We start from the raw sequence: 22,466 nt of genomic DNA on the forward strand, positions 1-22,466 counted from the left end.
ATTTAAGCAGTACAAGTTCACCGCCACCACTCTGCCCATGGGAAAATGGTCTTGCAAGCATGCTCCGCATCAGAGAGAAATAAAATAACTGCATTTTGAAGTATGAATGTTTTCAACAGCGAGACAGCCTGAGAGAAGAGGGTTTAAACAAACCAACAAGCACACGAGGACTCAGTGATCCACTCGTCTTGGGAAGACAATGACTGATCTACACACATGGGGCTTCCTGGCTCGACTGATTCAAATTTGAGAGTTCTGCCAACAGGGTCACTTGGTGGGTATTGAACAGCCACTATGTGAAGTACTGATATGCAAATCCTGCGCAACCCCATTTAGCAAGAATAATTATTGAAAAATTGCAAAATTCTGAAACAACAAGGCACTAAAATTCATAAAACCAGGCCTTCAATGCAAACCCGAAACTGTGGTCTTCATAGGCTTTGTTGAAAACTCTGAAGCTTTTAGGCTCCACGGGGTCCCTAAAGGCTGAGGCCAGATGGGCTTCAAAACAGAGGTGGACTGCTCAGCCCTTTAGCCTCAATACATAATTTGTTCTAAAACACCAAGCTAGATACAAGGTATGCATGTAACATCCAAATCCAACATGTAGGTTCTTCATTTTCTGTTCACACAACATCCTCGTAACACATTAAATCTGTTACCTGCATTTGCATATTTCTTCACAAAGGTGAGTGCTACTGAAAACACTTCCTTTCTTTGTTCTTTTCTAGGCTACCTCAATTTTGCTGTAAATTATGTTAATACACAGGCTTTACTCAAAACACTGAGGGTTTGTGAAGAAACAATGAGTAACTGATAGTATTTGTGTGTTTCACAAACTCAAGCATTGATCAAGCTAGTTTTACTGTTGTTTGACCAATGCACAATAGCTGTCTACGGCACTGAGCAAGAGATTAGGCTGTCCAGACACTACAGGTAGCTAATCAGTCTTTACAAATTGACCGAAACCAATTAGATTTAGGAGAGCCCTGTATTCATTCCAGAGATTTTCTCCAAATTAGGAAATATGTTATCCAATCACAGTTCATTGCCTTTTTTTAAAGGCACTTTCTAGTGTGGGATTAATGCCATCAGCATCACTCTTGACTTTTAAAAGATTTGCTCTCATTTTGTAATTAAGATCATGACACTTTTCAACTGCAAATACACACTCAAATACACCAAAGCTGTAGCCAGAAACAGTTGATTTCAGTAAGCACAACATATAGCCAGACAGAATCAAGCTATCCAGTCTCTTAAAATACTGGTAGCAGACGTGAATCGACATTGAAATACTAAGTACTTACTGCTCCTTTCCAAAAACATGGTATTTTGATAACACGCAAAATGGATTTACCTACCTTAAAATTTGATCCCCCCCGCCCCTTCAATTTCAATCAAATTTTACACTAATTATTTCTTTGTATTTCTATGTTGCAAATGCAGGAATAGCATACTGCTACTCTGACATTTGATGCACCTTTTAGATAAGAACAATTGAGCATACAATCAAAGGTATGGTTTTCTAAGGCTTAGTTTTATGTTAAGACAAATTCAAAAGCAGATTAATAGAATTCCCTGTTCAGGAAGCTCTGCAAACTGAGGGTTGGACCCGTGCCTGTAGGTGACTTGTCTCTTCAATTTTACAAGTGGATTTGTCTACACAGTTCTTCCTACTACAAGAGGCTTTTCATATAGTGGAAGAGCCAGTGGAAGAGCCAGTGCAAGAGCAGAGAAAATGTAGTTGTATTATTTGCTACATAAACCTGAATGGCATAGTAGCACATCAAGTTTATAGCACTGAAAACAGTTAACTGCATAGTTTTCAGAGATTTGCTTTCTGAATACACTGAGTAGATATTTGTGCAGTTGACTTTCATTTCATTGCCCTCAAACATACCAGGAGAGATGAAGCTAAACAGGTTTACATCCCTGGGAACGAAGCGCATCCCTAGTTTGAATAACATGACTTTTAGACAGAATTCAAGTCACTCCAATTGAGTAATTTTCTATTTAGAACAAAACCAGGAAATCCTAAACCCATCTTTCGCTTAACAATGCCGAAGTAGTACAACCCCATCAATCATCCATTTGCGCAGGTAACACAAACTAGTCAGCACTCATTGAAGGCCCCAGGATTAAGTCTTACTTAGAGACTCTAGTTCCGTTCACAAACCCACATGCTACTTAGCAAACACAGTACAAAATATTTAGTCTGTATGTTGATTTCTCCTTTAGCAATACATGGAATAGTCAGCTACAAATTGTATGCCTTCAGTACATAAATAGTGAAATAAAAGATTTGGATGGAAACGAGGCGGGGGGGGGGGGAAGAAACCTCAGTTTTCAAATAAGGGTTTCCAACATCTTTGAAACTTGGCCACATGCAATTAGCATCTCAATCAGCTGGCCAGTTTGGGAGAGGCAGATATGTAGTACAAAACCAGCTGTGTCCCTCTAAGCCACTATTCCTGTATGGTAATTTCCAGAAAAGCTGAAGTTTGTGTATGACAAGGCTAAAAGTGGATCTCTACCCTAACAAGCTAGGTAGTTTAACATCACCCTATCTATAAGACACCCGTAGCAGCAAAAGAGAGGCAGAAGCCACTTCAACAACTGGCAATAACAATTCCTTCAGAGCTTACTTTGAGGCACTTCATATGCAGTATGCACCAGACTACCTCATTTCTATCTTCTCACACATGCACCTACCACCATGTGAAGACTTGATAGAACATTACACTGCAAATCTTGTGATAAAAGTTAAATCCTGAAGATACTGATATTGAAGATTCTGAAGTTAGTTACGAGTTCAAATATGAGCTTCCCTGCAGCATCCATTGCCTAAAAGTTACTGAGAGAAGAATGCAAACTGCAGCAGCTTACACTGAAATGAGTGAAACCAATCAGTTCAGTTTCACTTTAGTCCAAAGTGCAAAAATAAATACTATTTTTCCTTAAAAGGTGCTATCAGTAGTAATTAAGTCTTAGAGAAACTGTTCCACCTAAATATGCTCATTAAAGAACTAAGAAGCATTCTACCTAAGGAAATTCTAAGGATGGCCTGTTGTACCTCTGCTACGTTATGTAGCCAGGCTCTGACCACCCAATTTAGTTGAAAACACTTCTATTATAGCAGATGATAGCACAGCACAAATTTTGCTCTCTAAGAGCACAGTACATGAGGATGAGAGTGCATCCAGATATTGCTGGTTACATTTTTGGTTTTGTCTAGTTCCACCTGTATGTAGTTTTTGGCCAGTTAAAAGCTAATTTGATCTTGTACTTTTGATAGCTATTTTTTGCTCATTGTTGAGCTGTCCATTAGGTGTAGCAGCAGTTTTATAGTCATTGTCAGGTGCTTTTATCACTAAGAGTCTGAAAGGTTCAGTTGTTTTCTGAAGTCTCTGTACAACAACAGCATTTTGCAATTTTGCTTCCTCTAATGTGAGTGTCTCGTCTCGCAGCTCCTGAAATGGCAGCGAAGTAGTCAGCATGAAGGGAACACTTCCCTCTGATCCTTGATACTTTGTTATGAAGTCTCTGACATGGCTTATTCTGAGAAGAAAAAAAAGAAAACTCAGTATTAGAACATTCCAATCCCAACACAGACCATATGCACAACACACAATCACCACAAGAAGAGAATGAGACACCCACTTCATGTAATAGCTGATGGCACAAAAATGGAGGAATATAGATGGGGTGGTATCCTGAAGTGCCTGATCCACTTGGGAGGCAAGGATCAGGGTTTGCATGCTCTGAGATGAGTCCCAAGGGAAAAAAGGATGAGCATCTTATTCTGAGCACTCAAATGCTTCACCATGGCTCAGATGGTGGTTACACAAGCCTACCATTTCTTAACCAGCTGGTGGAGCTCTTACCTGAGGTTTCTGTAGCCAAGCGCTAGAATAAAGATGCCGCCAGTGTGTGGTACATGTAGCAGAACCACAATAATAATAAAGAAAAAGGTTTTGCAAAAATTGTCTGGATAGCTTATGAGTTATCTAGGTCTAAACATAGTCTCCTACCAAAGCATGTGCAGCAGTGAATTCATTACAGATTCAAGCTGCCTGTTAAGGTGTGAAGAACCTTGTAACAAGTGAGCAAGACAGGTTTTGCTGTGGAAGAATCAGGATTGACCAATTTAATTAGAAAATGAAGATGACGGGATATATCTATACCAGTAAAATAAACAGTGTCAATGCCCATTCTGTGATCCTGAAGCCAACTGGTAGACTCTGGCTCCTAGCAAATTATTAAACTCATCCTTCCTCTCCCCCATCTGCAGGGTAGCCCGTGGGGTTTACTGCTCCCTCGGAATGGTCTGTGACCTGAGCTAACATCTGAACCGAGCCCAGATATTGTTTGAGAAAGTCCTCGCTGGCTTGGGAGAAAGCCATCTGAACAGTTTGGCAGTACAGACAACCAAATTTTCATGCCTTAGCCATACTTACTAGGACAGATACAGCCAGCATCTAATTCCTGTGCACACAAGCCTCAATTAAGAGGCAGTGCTTGATGTTGTAAGCCTAGAGCCTGGAAAACCTCAAGCAGGAATACATTTTTGGCTGCACATTTACAGGTGTCTACACGTATTATATCAAAGTTCATTGGGTCCCAAGAGCAATTAGCCACCAGCTATCTGCTTTAGGGTGAACAAGTTCCTTTGCAGGCTCCATATCTGATGCTCCAGGGTCACACTAACTTAGCATCTGCTTAAGAAGGGACACAACTCAATTCAAGACATAGCTACATGTGGCATTCCTACAGCACTGCTCTGCTAGTTGCATCTCTCATGACTCCTTGATGCCCCATACTGCAGTATTACGCTACCTGCACTTTGTAACTTCTATCTTTCATCAGTAATCAAGTCATACCTAAAGTATTAGTCGCTGTGGCACATACACATTCTGTCTGCAAAAGGGTAAGAGTAATCAGTTTACCCAGACACTGCAATATATATGCTACAGGTTATTTACCTATAGTTTAATTAACAAATAGTTGACTGGTTTCTGCTTCGGAGTGCTATACATGCAACCATAATGCTTAAGGATATGTACTCTCAAAGGAGTTCCCCCTACTTCTCATTAGGTCATACCCAAAGACAATCTGCTGGCCTTGTGGCAAGAGGATATGTTATTAGGGAATATTTATTGCAAACTACTTCAAAAAGAACATTGCATCAGTAAGGCTGTTCTGCTTATCTCAGACTTTTATTTTTTTTCCTCCAAAAGCACTTAGCAGCTGTTCAAACTGCTATTTACCATGACGACAAAAAGCTTTTAAATACACTTAAATGTGTAAAACCTGGAATAATTAAGATATTAAGCCCTCCAATGAAGTATTTATAATTAAAATAGCAATTGACCCTTCAGCAGTACATCGCAGCAGTGTTTTAGTTCATACCTCAGGCCACTAACAGTAATAAATTAGTACAAGTTAAAGAAAAAGTTACAGTCATTAACCTTTAACTGCTGAGCTTTTCTTCTGACCAGCCCCAAAGACATACACAGTTTGTCTTGACAGCAGCCTGGGCCATGTTAAATTTATGATGACTTTCAATCGGTTCACAGAAGCACAGGCACCATATCCTTTCCATACGATGTGACTGTATAGTCCTGGAGTAATTTCTCAAATTACAAATTTGAGAAAGGTCTCTAAAGACAGTAGTTCTACCATTTAAATGGTTAATCCTACTTTCTCAAAGCTCCTGCATAATTATGCTGTGCTGACACCTTCTGACATTATCTCCATCTATAAGCCTCTTTCGGAACCAGAAATTTTACTAAGTAAGAATTAAACACATTGGATGCATTCTGTTCTGTCCTGTTGACATGCAGGTGATGAACCTGCCCTGCCTAGCGCACTGACTCTGGCCCGCCCTAGAGGCTCCTCCGGCTCAAGTGTTAAGTCACATCCTCCAGCTCCCAGCTGTGGTGCTGTCAATGCCCAATGGCTAGCAGGTTTTTTTACTAAGCAATTTGCTCCAGATGTAGTCATTTTGTGAGAGATCTGTCATCTTAAAAACTGTTTCCTCTAGTAATGAGCAATACATACACCTTAACTTCCATTAACCTACAGAGAACTCCTACAGTCTCCTTAGATTCTCATTTATGCTCAGTTATGTGCTGACTACTATCATCACATTCCTCTTACGCTCCTCTCTTGTCAGCTAAAAATTTTCTCAAAATTTGAAAGGAGGATTTCTAGATACAGTTGAACCGAAGTCCAGTGTTAAGTGAACTGAGGAGGTAGATTATTCACAGAAATTAGAGACTTATGATGCGTACAGGCATAGGACAAATAGTTCAAATGCAAATACATAAGACAGTGCTAAAATAAATCTTACCTGTGAGAAACATTGAATTTCTGAATTATCCTTTCCCCATCAGCTAACCAGATCTGGATGTTAGTGATAGGCTCCAAATCATTTAATGGTACTAAAGGCAAGTGTCTTTTGTTGTCAGGTTCTTGATGATCATCTCTTACTTTAGAGATTATCCTTGGAGTAGCACTGAAAAGAAAAGCCATACGAGGTTACACCTTCTGTGTACACATGTAAGCTTGAACCTTCCTCCAGACCTTTGCTTCTGGAGCTTTCTGTCCTGCATCAGGGTGCACTGATGATGACTTTTTTAACAAATACAGGAATACTGACATAAATGTCAGCTTTTTTTTTTTTTTAAACTGTATGTCAATACTTTCTCTCGAAGACTTCAACATCCTAAAGAATTTCAGTTTGCTTATGTTAAACATTTTTACAAGACAGAAGGGAACTTAAATATCAAAGGATTAAATATGAATACCCAAGAGATGAAACAGTCTGAAGATTCTTCGTGCAGTTTTTTGTACTCTAATCACACAGGTGAAACTTTAAGGGGTTTGGGTATTGAATTTGCATACTCAATGTTAATTTTAACTGTAATGTGATTACAGTAATTTAATTTAACTGAACGTTGTTAGCCTTGATTTAGACCCCAGAATCATTTATTTCAGCTTAGAAGCATTACTCATCTATCAGAGAAATTGACTTAACGTGAAAATCTAGGCTGATGCACACAGCACTTGGATTTTGTTTTTTTCTAAGGCACTTTCAACAGCTGACCCTACCACAAGGGCAAAGATCCATAAAATGACTTGACAGAATACAGAAACCTCAGTCCAAGTGTGTGGTCTGAAAAAAAATAAAATTTCTGGCAAAAAATTTTATTCTGAAGAAATGTCTAGAGCTTAGTGCTTCTTTCAGGACTAAGCTTGTTCAGCATGTACTGTTTAAGTCATCGTAAGGCCTGATCCAATGGACACATCCTCATGTGAGTATAACCAGATGTTTGCTTGCAAAACAATAGCAGTGATTTAAGGAGTTACATTTCTTCTCTGAGCTCAGCTGTGGTCACTGACTACAGGAACACTTCATGGTGGTTTCTGGAAAAGCTTTCTCTTTGCACAGAAAACTGATGAGTTATTGTTTCTTGAGAGAGAAGTCCGTAACCAAAAATGCCATAATGGTCCTTAGCATCCTTATGTTCTTGCACCTGTTTTAGCTTAATCATAAAGCAGAAGAGTCACAGCCAATTTATTATTAAAAAAAAGATGGCTTATGACTTAATATATTCAGGCTAATAAAGTTAGAGTCTTGGGCTCAAGCCCATCTCAGTCTGAGGTATTTCAAAAACTCTTATCACCCACTGCCTAGTTAAGTGCCCTAACTTCTAGGCTATCAGCCTTTCTTCCATTGAAACTCTGCAAAAAGAATAAGAATCAAGGAATCTCATTCCCAAGTGATAAGAGATGTTCACTGCAGCTGGAGACAGATGAGGCACAGGACTGTTTTGCATTACACAGAAATCAGCTGGGGCACAAGAACTTGGCACCAGCAGATTCCAAGAGGGACATCTGTAAAACATTATGGTACTCCAAGTACAGGTGACTTACTATCACCCACCTGCCTCTACTGATTTACTTATCTCCCACCCAGCTTCTGTTCATGCTCAAACTCAATACAAAATAAACCCTAATTGCTCTCCAGATCTGGAAAAAAAGCTTGAGCACCAGCAAGACAGTGTTAAACAGTCTCAGAAACAGAGTAAAAAAAAAAAATTCACGTCATACTTCAGTCCTGCCATGATCACCTTTCACTGTCTACTTGATCAGTGACGTTCAGCTCCAGGTTCAGACGCTGAAGTATAAGCGCTCCTGTGCAAGCTAGCTGTCTCCTGTACAGTGGAGGCTGGAGATGTAGTCAACCATGCAGCTGCCAGGCATCTGGTTTAGCCTGGGCTGAACTACATTTTAGTCCATCAGTTACAGCTGTAGCTCAGACAACTGTCTTAAACGGATACAGATTCTGGTGTCATTCTCAAAACAACTTCCCTCACAGTCACATCTCAGAATTTGTGGTAGGCATTGGAGATGATTCTTTCAATAGCAAGCATGTGTGAAACCAAAGCCAACATGTTAAGCTAAGCTGCAAGAGAAAGTTAGAAGATTTATATTCACCAAGGTTTAAAGCATTTCTATACGTAATAACTTTGTTCCTGTAGAACTGACAGATAAAGCCATCTAGTGGTGGGAGCTTTGACTAAAGCCACAAACCAAGAATCTAAGACTCTTATTAGCCTGAGATCAAAGCATTATCACCCCTTTTAAAGTCTTATTCCTTTTATAAGATTATCAAAAGAAGATGCAAACTAAAGATCGAAGAGATGTAAGAGCCTCCTGTCAATTTTCTGAAAAGAAAGCCCAAGAGTTAGGTATCATGCCTTACTCTGACTAATGGTTAAGAAGCTTGACACACAATGTTTTACCCTAATGAGGTTATAGAGCAAGCCCACTTTGCTATGATGGATTTCAGTCAATAGTTTAATTAACATGCTTCTGAGGCAGTCTTTAAAATGCATTGATAAGCTTAACAGAAAAGTGCGGTTGCAAATCTTGTTATAGTCCCAAACTATTAAATGCAGCTGAACAGTGGTAGATAAAACAGAATATACCCATTAGTTATGTAGGTTCATAAGGTATATTGGAAAAGTCTCGTAAGTCTCATTTGTTTCTCCTGTACAACAAAAAGGGAGAGGATCAAGCTCATCTGAGTTATATCAAACATATCACTTCTAGTTCCTCCATTTTTCCGCCAACAAAAGTTTCAGTGAGCCAGACTGATTCATAATGGTTCATCTGCCACATCATCCATCCATCTGGGAACACTGGCAGAAAATCTATATACTATTAAAAAAAATGGTTATTTGATAAGCAGAAGTTTAGCTAGGTGATAAGCTGAAGTAAACTGTTCAGTAATTTGCCTCTCTCATTTCTGATTAAGCACACAAATGCAACTGTGGAAATAGAGATCTATAGCTTAAAACTTGCTACAGGTCTCAGACAGCACTACTATTCCACCACAAAGCTTTTCTGCTGAAAGAGTAGTATATGGACATTTATTAACATCATGAAGTGAGCACTAGTTTATGGAGTAAGAGCACTTACAGCTCATGTTTCAAACATCAGCAAAAATATTTACTCGTCTTCAAAGAAAAGGTTCTGATAGCACAGCACTCACTGAACAGACAAGAGTAGGAAAAAAAAAACCCACCCACAAAAAGCATTTTATCCAGTCCTTAAAGAAAAAAAATGCTGAGCAAGTAGGATGTCTCAGTGTACAAGACCGAAATTCACAGAGTAGCATGCTTCCAGAACCTAACGCCTATTGGGAAGCAAGATCATTACTTGCTGTAGGCATGACAGAGCACAAGCAGCAACTGAACAACCTACCATTTAGCACTGGCTAGCAGAAACCCGGCACACTGAAGATCTTTTTGCTTTATATAGGTCTACTTGTAGGTAAAATAAGGTTAAGTTCTTGACCCTCATTTGCTCAGGATTTCAGTGCTACCAAAAGCAAGTCTTGCAGCATCTCATCCATCTCTCAAGGGAAGATTTTCCCTATTGACCGTATCTACTCAAGCATGTAGCAACTGAATGGACCGTGCTACAGAAACAGATGAAACTGATAAAACAATACTTGCTTCTCTGAGGCAGCCTGGAACCACTCATCCTTTACAGTTATCAGTCTCTTACTCCGCACATCATTATCTTCTTCCCCTGCCTCATCCATTCCTACCCAGGTCATGCCTTCCCCCAGCACAAGCACTGGGCCTCAGCAGCAAGCCCTTTCCACTTCATTGAAACAAGCTGTTCACCTAAGGTTTCACCACAGCCCAGTCAGCAGGTCGCTATGCAGTCACACCTGTGAAGGCTTCCTGTAGGCTCCTGGTCACTGAGTGTGTTCTTTTCCCAAGGCTGAACTCTGCTTTTATGGGCACGTAAGTCTTACACAACAGGGATACGTGAAGCAGATTGATTTGGCTGGAGTAAGCAAAAGTCACAAGGATCAAATACATGAACTCCTGGCCTGCCTGCCTCTCTACAACAGTGTACCAAAATACAGCGTTGTTTGGTTGTAAATCAAGTCCAGTTTTAGCATTGGCATTAGTGGCTAACACTCTCCAACCACAAGAAAGTCATGGAGTAAAGGAAAGAGGATCACTGTAACAGGCTAAAATGTCTTACTGCAATAAATGCATGGTTAAATACTGAAGAATTTTAAGAGAATGCAAAATAACCTCCTCTTCAGTTCACTTTATAGGATTGTCATACTCCTCTCTTCTCACACAAAGTATTGCACGTATAGCTTTAAAAGAGATTCTTTTCTATTAAACCATAGAAGAGTGACAGCCTTTCAGCTGGAAACAGTTCTGCTAATATTGAGACCTTGAACAAAGAAAGCCAACAGCATCCTGGCTGTATTAACAGGAACACAGTAGATTGTGGGAGTCGATTATCTGCCATGCAGCACTCAGACACACCTAAATACTGCATTCAGATTTGGTAATCAAAATAAAAGATGTCGATAAAATGGAGCAAGTTCCACAGAGGGCCACCAAGATGGCCGCAGACTGGAGCATTCACCCTGTGAGGAGAGGGGCTTGTTCGGCCTGCGGAAGAGATGGTGTTGGCGGGGACACCTAACAGACTTTTCATGATGGACATAAATTGAAACAAGAGACAAGCAGACTGGATATAAGGAAAATTTTCTTTCCCACGAGGACAGTCCAGCACTGAAGCAGGCTGAGCGGCTTCCACACTTGCAGGATTTCAAGGCCCAACTGGATAAAAGCCTGAGCAATCTCATCTGTCCCCACATCTGACCCTGCTTTGAGCAGGAGCACAGATTAGAGAACTCCAGAGATCACTTCCAACCTGAATTATGAGAGCCTTTACCATAGGTATAGTTCCCTTCAGCTACTCAATCACAGATCATGTCAGACTACTCACCTTCCTAATCTGTAACCATGTCCAGAAAAGGGATGAAACATTGGCTTTTTTGATGACAAATACACCTTATCTTTTTTATCTTCCACTTTCACATCTACCTCCTCCTTATCAAAAACTTTTCGTAGCTCAAAAGGCAGCTCCCTTCAGAGAAAAAAAAACCAAAACATGTCAGAAAAAGAACTACTATACTGCTTTCAGTATACAAAATAGATCAATGATTAGTACCTGTTCTATGTTTATCTTCTCAAGGATGATGTTTAAAAAACCAAACAAACTTCACAAGTATTTACTAAGAATTATGTTAAGTGCATGACATACAAACAACTTCAAGTTCCTGAACTGTAAATTAACTAGAAAGTGAACAATAAAAGACATCATCATCATGCAATTTATTGAATGATGTTCAAATTTACTCAGCAGTTATGACTCCAAAGCACAAACGATGTGTAGGAAGTTCAGTATTGCCACACATTGCTGATAAAGGTTCAATTATTTTATCCCCATAGTAAAACAAGGAGAAAAAGGGACAATTGGCTTTTAAAGAGAAAGAATTGAGTTCAGACACAATGTGTTTAATTACAAATAAACACAAATCTCAGTTTTTAAAAATTAGATCATCACTAATAGCTACACTCTTTAGTGCAGTAACATCACCTTGGTAATGCTTTATTTGCATTAAGCAGAACATAACAATGCCTTTGTCTATAAGCTCTGATGCAGATACTACATTTTCGGGTGGTGGGGCTCAGCTGGCACAGGGGCTGTACTAAGTACTTCTCTACCATCAACGATTACGCAGGAACCATCTTGTAATTAGCATCTTTACAAACAAACAGTGGTAGAAGGGTGGCAAACTTTTGATGCATGCACACAAAGAAGGCAAAGGGCTTTAAACACTGCAGTTAATTGCTATTACAATTAACACAGGTGACAGAGAGGAGAAATATAGTGTAAAATTAGTATTTTTGATGGGCTAGGAAAGTATGGAAAAGACAATTACTAAGCTATACAATGGCTTAGTAATTTCACATACTTGAAAAGGAGTTATTAAATTGTATTGTCCATAACATTAGAGTTTCCTCTCCATTTGCATGGGGTGAGGAAACAGACTACAAATTAAAGGTTCAAAATTGTATTGGTCTGTATGGTCAATTTGCTTTTTTAAAGCAACACTACAAACACTAGCAGAAATCAGGATAGCATGCTAATTTTTAACAGGGGGATAAAAGTAAGATTGCTATAACACAAATGATTGAAATAGCAAGTTTGTACTATGAAAAATGTCTGAAATTTAAGACTGAGAGTTTGTAACTAAGTTGTGATGAGCAACTGTGCCCATTTAAGGCTTTTCATCAATAAAAAACAAAGACCATAAAACCAGAAATGCTCTCAAACACTTGCACATTGAGTTCATTAGTCAGAGTATCATTTGATCAGTAGCTCTTACTGGGCACTCTGATTTATTCTTTATTTCATTCTGCACCTGCCGTGCCCCCCCACCAACACTTGCTTTTATCTGTTTGATCAGCAACTGTACGACTACTGCAATTGAAAGCTATATTAAACCTGTTGATGTTAAAACAGCCATTAGCACTGCAGGAACTGAGACAGGCAGTGGGCTACACTCCTACAGGAACACAGCAGTGCAATAAAGTCAAGCAGCTATGTAAAAATTTAGAACATAAGCCAAGTGCTATCCAAAGCACATCAACTCAGGTTGATTAAGAACACAAAACTCACTCACCCTTTTTTAATGGAGTCCAAGAACTGCTGGTTTGCAACATCAGTGTAGCTTCTAAGTTCACCATCATTTACTGTAAACCCATTTTTCCAAAGTTTAATGATTACATCAACCTATAAAGAAAGAACAATTCTCATTATAACGCTGATGTAAAACCAGCTTGGTATACCCACAGTACCCTATGATTGTAAATCATCCACTGCATGGACTAAAAATACTGAGAGAAGGCCCTGTGCCAACAGGCAGAGCAACTGCAAGGGGTAAGTGACATTTCTAAGTATCTTGCGTCAGTCAGGGTTAGAAATAAACCTTCGCCCAATCATTTTGCTTTCCAAGGTCAAGAACACTCCTTCAATTCAACAGGAGAAAAAAAAAAAAAAAAAAAGAGCTGGAAGATCCCAGCCAGCTACAGCTCTCTTGAAGAGCCAATTTGAGATCACACATGCCTGGTGTTGGAACACCAACTACCACAATAGTCCAGCTGGGGATTTATTAGACCAAAGCCTTGTTCTGATCATTCAGGAGGATTTTCTGACAGTAAGGCATCAAGATAATGCACGCAGAAGCCTTTCACTCAGGAAATGCAGCAAGTATCAGAAAATTTACTTTCAGACAGTCGTACATTTATATTACTCTGGAATTCCTGGGTATATTCAAAACCTTGGTGTTAGGGGAATGAAAAAAACCCCAAATGATCAGTAATTTATTAACTTTGCCAAAGAACATCCACTACTTCAACCTGTAGCCTTCACACTGTTCACTGAAATTTCTCCAACTCTAACATGGATATATTTGGGATTGCATTGTCATATTTATGCATCATGCCATTTAAGGAAGCATTTGGTCATCCAAGTTCGATCCCTGAAATAATGTCGTCTCGACAGATATACTTGGCCACGTGAGGTATATGAAGCACGTACAAATGCACAATTCATCTCAGCTGGAAATTAGTTTGAACTAGGCTTCAGAGTCCTTAACAATTTTCTCTTTTTTTCCACAGTTTGAGTTTTTAGATGATTGCTACATAAATACACAGCAGCACAGCAGTGCAAACTGCTGAATAAAATTCCCACTCTTGCTTGGGTAATCTGTCAGAAAGGTACATATTACTCAGCAAGATTAGATTCCCTTAAAATCCTTGTGTGTCAAGGCACCAGTGGAAGGAGTTCTCACCATGGGAAGGTTACAGTGAACAAGTATGCAAGTTAAACATGGACTAATTATTCCACACCAACTTCCCATTTAGACGTTAACAGAAATACTGCCATGAAACACTATTTCAGAACTGCAATTTAAGGTACTGGTCCTGACACTCCTTTTCTCTCAGGCTCAGTTAGGGATCCACGAATGTAATTTCCAGCAATGCCCACTCCAAATTTCTCCTTGACATTTTTGTTCTACATGGCCTTTTCTCCAGACCCTTCCCATTCTTTGGGGAGCAACAGAAAAATATGAAAAGGACAGAATCACTAAGAGACGAACCCATACTAAACATGCCACTCCTACCACAACTATACAAAAGAGAGCAAATGAAAAAAATTTGGGCTATGCCTCTGCATAGAAAGGCTGCAACTCTTTAAACAACTTCTTATGTAAGAGTAGTTGTCATTCCTTGCACCTTACGATCAGCTTGCTCTCCTTACTAGTAGAGCAGAAGTGCATTAGCCAATGCCAGCGTAAGTCCTAGAATAACACTGAACCCACTATAAAATAGAGCCAGAAGCACAAGAGCATAAGCGTGGTTGACAAAGAGATGGGAGACTGTTCCTACTGCTGTCTGAATTCTGTGTGCGTTTATTTACAGATGTGCTGGACAGGACTGCTGGACTTCTTGCATTTGTTTTCCAGAGTACTCCTCAAGCGCTATTATGTTAAACACAAGTATTTTTTCTTCATGACCTACCTGGTTCTTGACTGTAGTTGGGGGCATACATATAGCACCAACCTTCTGAGCTTCTTCAAAAAGGTTATCTACAAAGTAGTCACAGTTTTGTTCTGTACCATTCAAAACTTGATCATTGGTTCCCGATTTACACATCCTGCAGACAAAAGACGTAAGTAAAAACAATGCCTCAGAAGACAAGCAGTTACCCTAGAAGTTCAGTACGCAGAGGTGTAAAAGGCATGCTCCCCTGCACCCAGCTTACTTGGTAGTTACAAAATGTCACACCAGCTTTCCGTTCTGCCTTTTCTAGAAACTTCTTACGAACCTCTAACTGCTACTATTTGCAGTTCAGAAGCATAAGTTAAACAACAACAATAGAAAAGGTGACTTCATCTATGCAGAAGCTTCTAAACTTGGTATCAGAACAAGGAATGCAAGTTAGAGGATTCATACTTCTATTCCAGACCATCAAATATTTAACTGCGCTCCAGTTAAACGCCTTCCTTAATGCATTTCCATGATACAGGCTTGGGTGACTTTCTTTGCCGTAAGTTTTAAAAACAAATACAAGAACACTGCCCTAGGATTTACTCCTGGACGTGAACCTCCCCATTCCCAGCACCATCACAGAACCACCATTACTGTCTTTGAAAGTACATTAGAGAAACTCAAGAAAAGTGACTCAACACCACTTGAGCACACTGAAGAAATACAATAGAAGACTTCAGTACTGTGGAGACTGCCAGAGTATTAAAAAAAGGTGCATCAACCACATCTTTTTACAGAACATTGCACATGTGACAGCTGTTTCTGTTAGATTTACAGCAATCAAAATGTGGAAATATGCAACCTGAATGATTATCTTTCAGTTTAGGTTCTTTGTATAGTAAGAGGATTATGCAGCTTTTGGTAAACATTGCAGGAGTTATTCCTACTGGAAATTCAGAAAAGTCTACTTTAAGCAATTCAGACCAAAAAAAATCCCAGCTCTCAAAAAACATCCAGTTTTACATAAAACTCTGCATTGAATTCAAGAGCAGCAATGCTTACTTGAATGGTAATTAGGTACATTTGCATAAAAAGGAATTGTTTGCAGTACATCTATGCAACACTAAGAATCTCTACAGATTAACATCTTTAAACAAAAGAAAAAACCTCAACAATATTAAAGAAGAAATTTCGAAAGTATGCTGTCCTCATTTTAGTTTTCTATTAGAAGAAAAGAAACTTGAAGCGTTAATCTAGGTATTCAGTATGCTTTACCCTGGAAACATAACTGGAAAACCAAACACCTCCATATCAAACGTAGAGGTGCAGAGTGAGTTAGCAATTTGTAAGGCTGCCTTTAAACAAAAATATTTACACAGTTTCTTGCATCTAAGAAACATTCAGGTATGTGAAAAATCTTTTAGCAAAACAACATTTTTTGAAAACTTCAGTATATGTGGAGCAGGTAGATAAAAAAATAAAATCTTAAAATTTAACAAAGTTTGAAAAGTCACAACAGGACACACGGAAAGGAAAGGAAAGGGAAAAGGGGGAGAGGGGAACTGGCACTTACCATTCTTTCTTCACAGTTTTGATATTGTCCATGTCTTTCATTCTGGTGCTTTGCCTAATTAGGAAAAGAAGATGGTTGAAAATAAAAAAACAAACCACACAACAAAAGTATTAGACAAAATGCCCAGCACACTTTGCTTCCTTTAGTAGCTGAAACACTCTATAGTTTTTCCTGTGTTGATAGTACATTTAACCAGAAACCTCAACCTCCCCCCCACTAAGTCTCCAGATGGTTCTTTGTTTTCCTGCAGTTTCTAATTTAATGACACACGAACCATGCATGGGTTTCAGACATTCAAAAGGAAGATTATTTTTTCATAAGTGTACAAAACAAATTCCACAATAATGTGGATTGAAAATATGTGCCCATACTTATGCTAAGTGAGGAAAAAAAAAAATCACATTCCTTTTCTGAGCAACATGATTTAAACTCCCCTGATTTTTCACAACACTGAGACAGTTGCAGAAAAACTGCACTGCCACTGCAGGCATTCTAATGACCTTCACCTTAATAGTGTGTATTATTGAAAGATGCAAGATTTATACAGGTTCCTCTTCCTACCGTACCTCAACATATTGGTGCAGCATCCCAGAAACTGTGAATTATCATTTCTGGTGTATCATTTAGCTGGAAAGAAAATCCTTGATTTGCAAGTACTAAATATACTGCAGGATTAGTCTGTCAGGTCAAAATAAATTAAGAATGTCATACTGAACTCATTACACTCACTTCTAGGCCCTCTGAAAAAAAGTTATAGAAAGTCACAAAAAGCCAGAGACTCCCAAAAACACCCTTAAAAATTTAAAATCACTCTAAAATTAGATAAATCCCCAGGAGAACAGAAATTTTAAGATGCAACTGTGTTTAAAGAATTATTCTTGAAGACCGCTGGGTACAGGTTACACAGATGACATTCTGCTCCTGGCAGGTTTGGGACTAAGTCATGATACTGTGCGTGGCTTTTAGAGAGCGTCAAACTAAGCAGTGACAGCCATCATACTCCTGAAAAAACAGTACGCACAGCAAGACTAAAACAAATTTTAAGTGGTCTTGACATATAATTTAACAAGATGGAGAGGTTAAGTGAAAACAACATCCATTGCAGCACTAACAAAAAAACCCCATTCAGTTATTCAGTACTAATTCATGTTCCTCAGAAGGTTGGTATCGGTATTCTTTCACCCTGAAAGTTAAATCCTCGTGAGACACTTATGTAGAAATGTACATAAGCCTTCAGAAAACCCCCCATAACAACCAAAAAGATTCAGTCAATATGTCTGTAACAGGTTTTAAAGTTTAGGCAGCCTTCAGTTTAACCAATGCTGTTATGCATTCGCTCAAAATGTTATACTTTGACATGTCACACAAGACACAGTGCAGTCTTCTCCCCCCAAAATGTTCTGTCAGAGCATTATATATACGTCAGGCAAGCCTGTGCTGGTATGTCATGACCTTATAAGCGTATCTGATCGCTGTACTTGGAACTTCGTACTTGGAAAAAATGAACTTTCAGTATCACGTAAATATAGTGAATTTAAGAGTGCTTAAAAAATAGGATTTTTCAAACTTCTCCCAAATCAAGTTTTAAAACAGTTTAGCATAAAGTAATTTTTTGTGTTTTGTGTTAATGTGCTTATCTTCTAATCTTTGACTATTCAAGAGACTACTCCCCAAAGCAACAAGAGCCACCTCCAGCCATCTGCTTTTGTTGATGCTCTGTGACTTGTCATCAGAGCTGTTAAAAAGACAGACACAATGAAGCAGCTCTTCAAATTAATTCTTTTGCTACATTAGGCTGGCCTCAAATGTGCACAAATAGTATTCAAAACTGGTCAGCTGTGAAAGTTGCTGTTCCTTCTAAAGTACAAGAGCAATTACACTTAGAAGAAATATTTGCGTTAATATATCAAGGTAAAGAGATCAGCCTATACAGCATATTCATGTTTATTATGACTGAAAAGTCATTAGGAGATAGCAATCAGACTGCACTGAAAGCACTAGCTCAGCAAGCCAACCCAACTAGCACAAACAACCTCTCCTGTCAAATTCTGACAAGACATCCCTAGATGCCACTTAAAATATTAAGAGTTTTAGTAGATATTTTTTGTATCTGCGATAAAAAGTTACCACGGAACTGAACTTCCACCTCTGGAAATGAAATTTAAAACAGAGGAAGAAGCCGAAGCTGCCAGCAGCCCATCACAGCTACATCTGAAGGGTGCATGTCAGGAGGATGGGGCCAGACTCTCCTCAGTGGTGCCCAGTGACAGGACAAGGGGCAACAGGCACAAACTGGAACACAGGAAGTTCCATCTCAACATGAGGAAAAACTTCTTCACTTTGAGGGTGACCGAGCACTGGGACAGGCTGCCCAGAGAGGCTGTGGAGTCTCCTTCTCCGGAGATAATCAAAACCCGCCTGGATGCCATCCTGTGCAACCTGCTCTAGGTGATCCTGCTCTAGCAGGGGGGGTTGGACTAGATGATCTCCAGAGGTCCCTTCCAACCCCTGCCCCTATTCAGTCTGTGAATCTGTAATCTGCTGTGGCAGGATGCTCCTGGCCTCCTCCAGCACAGATCAGCTTCTCCCACCCCAAGAGCTCTCCATCCCTCAAGGCTCCAACCCTGCGACGAGCTCAATGGGGACCCGTGGCCCTTCACCATCAGGTCTTTGAAACAAGCAGCTCTCACCTACACAGCTACAGACACACTAGTTCCAGCAGATATTGTTTTTATGCTCAACATTGTCGAGCCCACACATCCAGTTATTATAATGCAAGAAAAACAAAACAGAAACTACCTTTGATGCTTCCCTTGCTCTGAAGGGCAGAAATATTCTCCCCCCACGAAAGCCTGTCTTACTAACTTTGGCAGAAAGTAAACTTCTCAAGTTGAAAACTGTTTACAGGAGAATGCAGTCTATCACTACACCCCATGGGAATTATAACTGAAAACTGCACCGTACTGCATGACAAAGAAACAAGCAGCTACGGAGAAACGGCAAGCGCAAACTAAAAGCAAGAGGAGCATCAAACCTAATGGCCTGACCGTGACTGATATGCTCAGGTAAAAATCACAGCATGAGCGTTTCCTCTCCAGCTGGCTAGAAGGGCTGTGCATTTCGGAAAGAAGCCTGCCCCCCTCCCGCAGGCTGCCAGCTCCTGAACTTCTCAGCACGGCCGACACACAAGCTGGGCTCTGCCCGCCGAGCGCTCCACGCCTCCTGCCAAAACCGTTGCCCAAAACACGCCCTGCCTGAGCGGCAGCCCACGCCAGCACCTCGACGCGTGGGTAGCCAGGGAGGTATTTCTAGAGACGATGAGACAATAACGTGACAGCAGCGCGGAGGAGTAACGGCCCACGGTACCCGAGAAAGGGGCCGGGCCGGGTAACGACCCCCCCCCGCCCGCGCCGTGGGGCGCCTCACGCTGACGCCCCGCTGCACGCGGGACGGGACCGAAGGCCGCGGGCGGAGCGGGGCGAAGCGGCGGGGCAGAGGCAGCGGGAAGGCTCAGCCCGCCCTCCCCCTCAAAACACCCTCAGGGACAGCCGCAGGCAAAGTTCAAGCCCCAGACGGAACCGAGGGAGCTCCAGCTCCGCGGAACGGGGTCCCCCGGCCCAGCCTCTCCCCACAGCAACTCACCCGGCCGCAGCGCCGGCAGCGCGCAGCCCGGTACCGGCCTCCCCGCCGCGCCAACTCGCCAGTGTCCCACGCCCCGCTGCGCACGCGCGGCCGCCAACGGCCGGGACAGCTGCTGCCCCCGCCCGGACCGGACGAGGCGGGGCGCAGAACTCCGCCCCCCCCGGCAGCGGGGCGGGGCTTCGGCTGCCATGTTGGGGGGAGCGCGGGGGGGGCAGCTGTGTTGCGAGTGGGGTTCCGTGGGGATCCGCACCCGCGCGTGCGGGGGAGAAAACTCATCTTCCTCAGAGGCTGCACGGCCCTGCTCTGCCGGGAGAGGCCAGGGCTGGCGGGGATTACGGCCTGTGCTTCCCGCCCGAGCGCGCCGGGTCCCCCTCGCACCGCAGCGACTCGTCCTCTGAGGGCGGGGGGGGCGGGTGCAGCCGCGCAGCCCCGGCTGTGTCACTGCGGAGGGGGCTGCTGCCGCCCTTTGAGGGGCGGATAAACCTGTGTCTGCCAAGCCAACGCGTTTTACTGCAAAGCCGGACTTCTCCTCCTGACTGAAGAACAAAAGATAGAGTTTATATGTCTGTATGTGCACGGGCAAAGGACAAAAAGCAGTATTCAGTGACCGTCCACAATAGCGGAGAATGGGCCCAGTGTCTTGGCCAGACAGCTGTGCCCACACCTCCGCTCCAGCCCAGCCAGGCTGCTCTTGAACCACCAACATGGAGCTGCCCCCTGTTCTTTGTGTTTCCAACCCCGCGTAGATGGCAGGAACAGCCGCACACTGAACCCTTTGGAGATGAGGAATGCCTCATTATGCTGCAAGGACTAATTAAGGGCGAGTGTTGACATATTTGAAAAGGAGCTCTGCCGAGGCCTCGCACCGAGGACAAAAGAGTGGCGTAGTGGTTGGAAAGCAGAGCCCCGTGTTCCCCAGGGTACATTAGAAAGAAGAAAATGGGGTGAGATCCTTGGGGAGGCAAGAACCATTTGACGGCATCTCCCTGCTTCACGCGGAGCCGTGACTTCGCCGCGTTGGGCCCTTGCGGAGGTCACGCTCTGCAGGGTGGCGGTGCTAGGAGCTATCCAAAGCAAACACCCCGGCAGAGCAGCCAGCGCCTGGAAACACGCAGAGCCGAGTGAAAGCAGGGATTCCCTGCAATTCACGGCTCGCACCTGCATGCTTTTTTAATAAGGGTTGTTGGGTTTTTTCAATAATTAGCGATGCACTGTAAAACATTTAGAATTAACCTAAATTGAACAGCCACAACTAGCTAATTCACACTAATTAATGGGAAATCCACTGCAAATTTAAAAGTGTGATCAAAGATAATTCTAAAAGCAAAGGTAATAATACTTCATTGAGCATCATCTTCATGTGGGACCTGTTTCTGCAATCCCTTAATCGTAACAATTAAAATCACGTTCTTCAAAAACATTGAAATAAGATGCTTAGTCTCAGAGTTCAGTGCAGGTGAATAAAAGAAGGAAAATCTGGCCCTTGACAGTTACAATTTCTTCCTCTTTGTAATGTACATCACAATGCACTAAACCTTTTGAAGGCAGTTTGGATTGATCGTTAAGTTTTAACTGGATGAGATCTAATTACAGCTCCTGCCTGTGAATCTTCAGGGAAAATAGTAAGAAACCTGCCTTTCGTTTTGGTGTAAAATACCTGCAGTCTTATATTTGAAAAGACAGATTTCTGAGATTCTATTCTGCCTGATTTTGTTTAATGTTTTAAATAACTCTGAATTTTTTGGATAGATTCTATTGAGGGGTTTCTTTTAAATATATCTATATCTATATACACACTCATAACTTTTCACAAGAATATCATACCCTTGTTGAAAAGTTTAAGAAATTTACAAAGCTCTAGGTAAAACTTCAGAAGGTTGTTCTGCAGTGCTGGACTGTTTCGTATTTTCTTTCAATATTTTAAGTACATTGGCTCAATTTCATTAAACACAGAAGTTCGGAATATGCTCAACCCTTGCTCGGTGGCCTTTTCTGCAGAAATTTTATAGACCAAAAGGTAAGTGCAGAAGGAGGGAAGATTGGACTTAGCTGGTGTAACGATGCAGGCTTCCCAACTGCAATCACATATTGATTTAGAAGATTAGGTCTATTACTGGAAATCAGAGTACAGTTGGAGACATGCTGACCTCCTACAATAGGAATCGGTGTCCTAGTGAATTTAGTGGTTTCTTAAAAGCTCTTCTAAGTACAGGTGTTCTCCCTCAGGACTGAAACTATTGACAAAGCATAGGAGTAAGAAAAATCTTAAGGAAGATATTACTGTGTCTTCAACTCCAATA

The 22,466-nt window shown here is 41.3% G+C and overlaps 1 protein-coding gene across 1 annotated transcript; it reads right to left on the bottom strand.

The window, feature by feature from the left end:
• Positions 1-587: 587 nt before the first annotated feature.
• UBXN2A (UBX domain protein 2A) lies at positions 588-20,304 on the bottom strand. Its single transcript, XM_075750517.1, has 7 exons — positions 20,167-20,304; positions 16,525-16,578; positions 14,982-15,117; positions 13,082-13,191; positions 11,338-11,478; positions 6,353-6,517; positions 588-3,558 (listed from the first exon to the last, which is right to left on the bottom strand). Exons 2-7 carry the CDS (start codon positions 16,563-16,565, stop codon positions 3,270-3,272), a joined length of 882 nt encoding a protein of 293 aa, XP_075606632.1. The 5' UTR covers positions 16,566-16,578; positions 20,167-20,304; the 3' UTR covers positions 588-3,269.
• Between the last annotated feature and the right edge of the window lie 2,162 nt (positions 20,305-22,466).

The sequence above is a fragment of the Balearica regulorum genome, chromosome 3 (genome assembly GCF_011004875.1).
Source record: "Balearica regulorum gibbericeps isolate bBalReg1 chromosome 3, bBalReg1.pri, whole genome shotgun sequence".
In the NCBI taxonomy this organism is placed as follows: domain Eukaryota; kingdom Metazoa; phylum Chordata; class Aves; order Gruiformes; family Gruidae; genus Balearica; species Balearica regulorum.

What these genes read in the sequence shown, in the direction of transcription:
- UBXN2A (XM_075750517.1), bottom strand. Translation starts at nt 16,565, where the DNA reads ATGAAAGACATGGACAATATCAAAACTGTGAAGAAAGAATG. An exon ending in CAACTACAGTCAAGAACCAG is followed by an intron (nt 13,192 to 14,981) that starts GTAGGTCATGAA and finishes CTTTCTTTATAG; the next exon opens with GTTGATGTAATCATTAAACT. An exon ending in CATGGTTACAGATTAGGAAG is followed by an intron (nt 6,518 to 11,337) that starts GTGAGTAGTCTG and finishes TTTTCTTTTCAG; the next exon opens with TGCTACTCCAAGGATAATCT.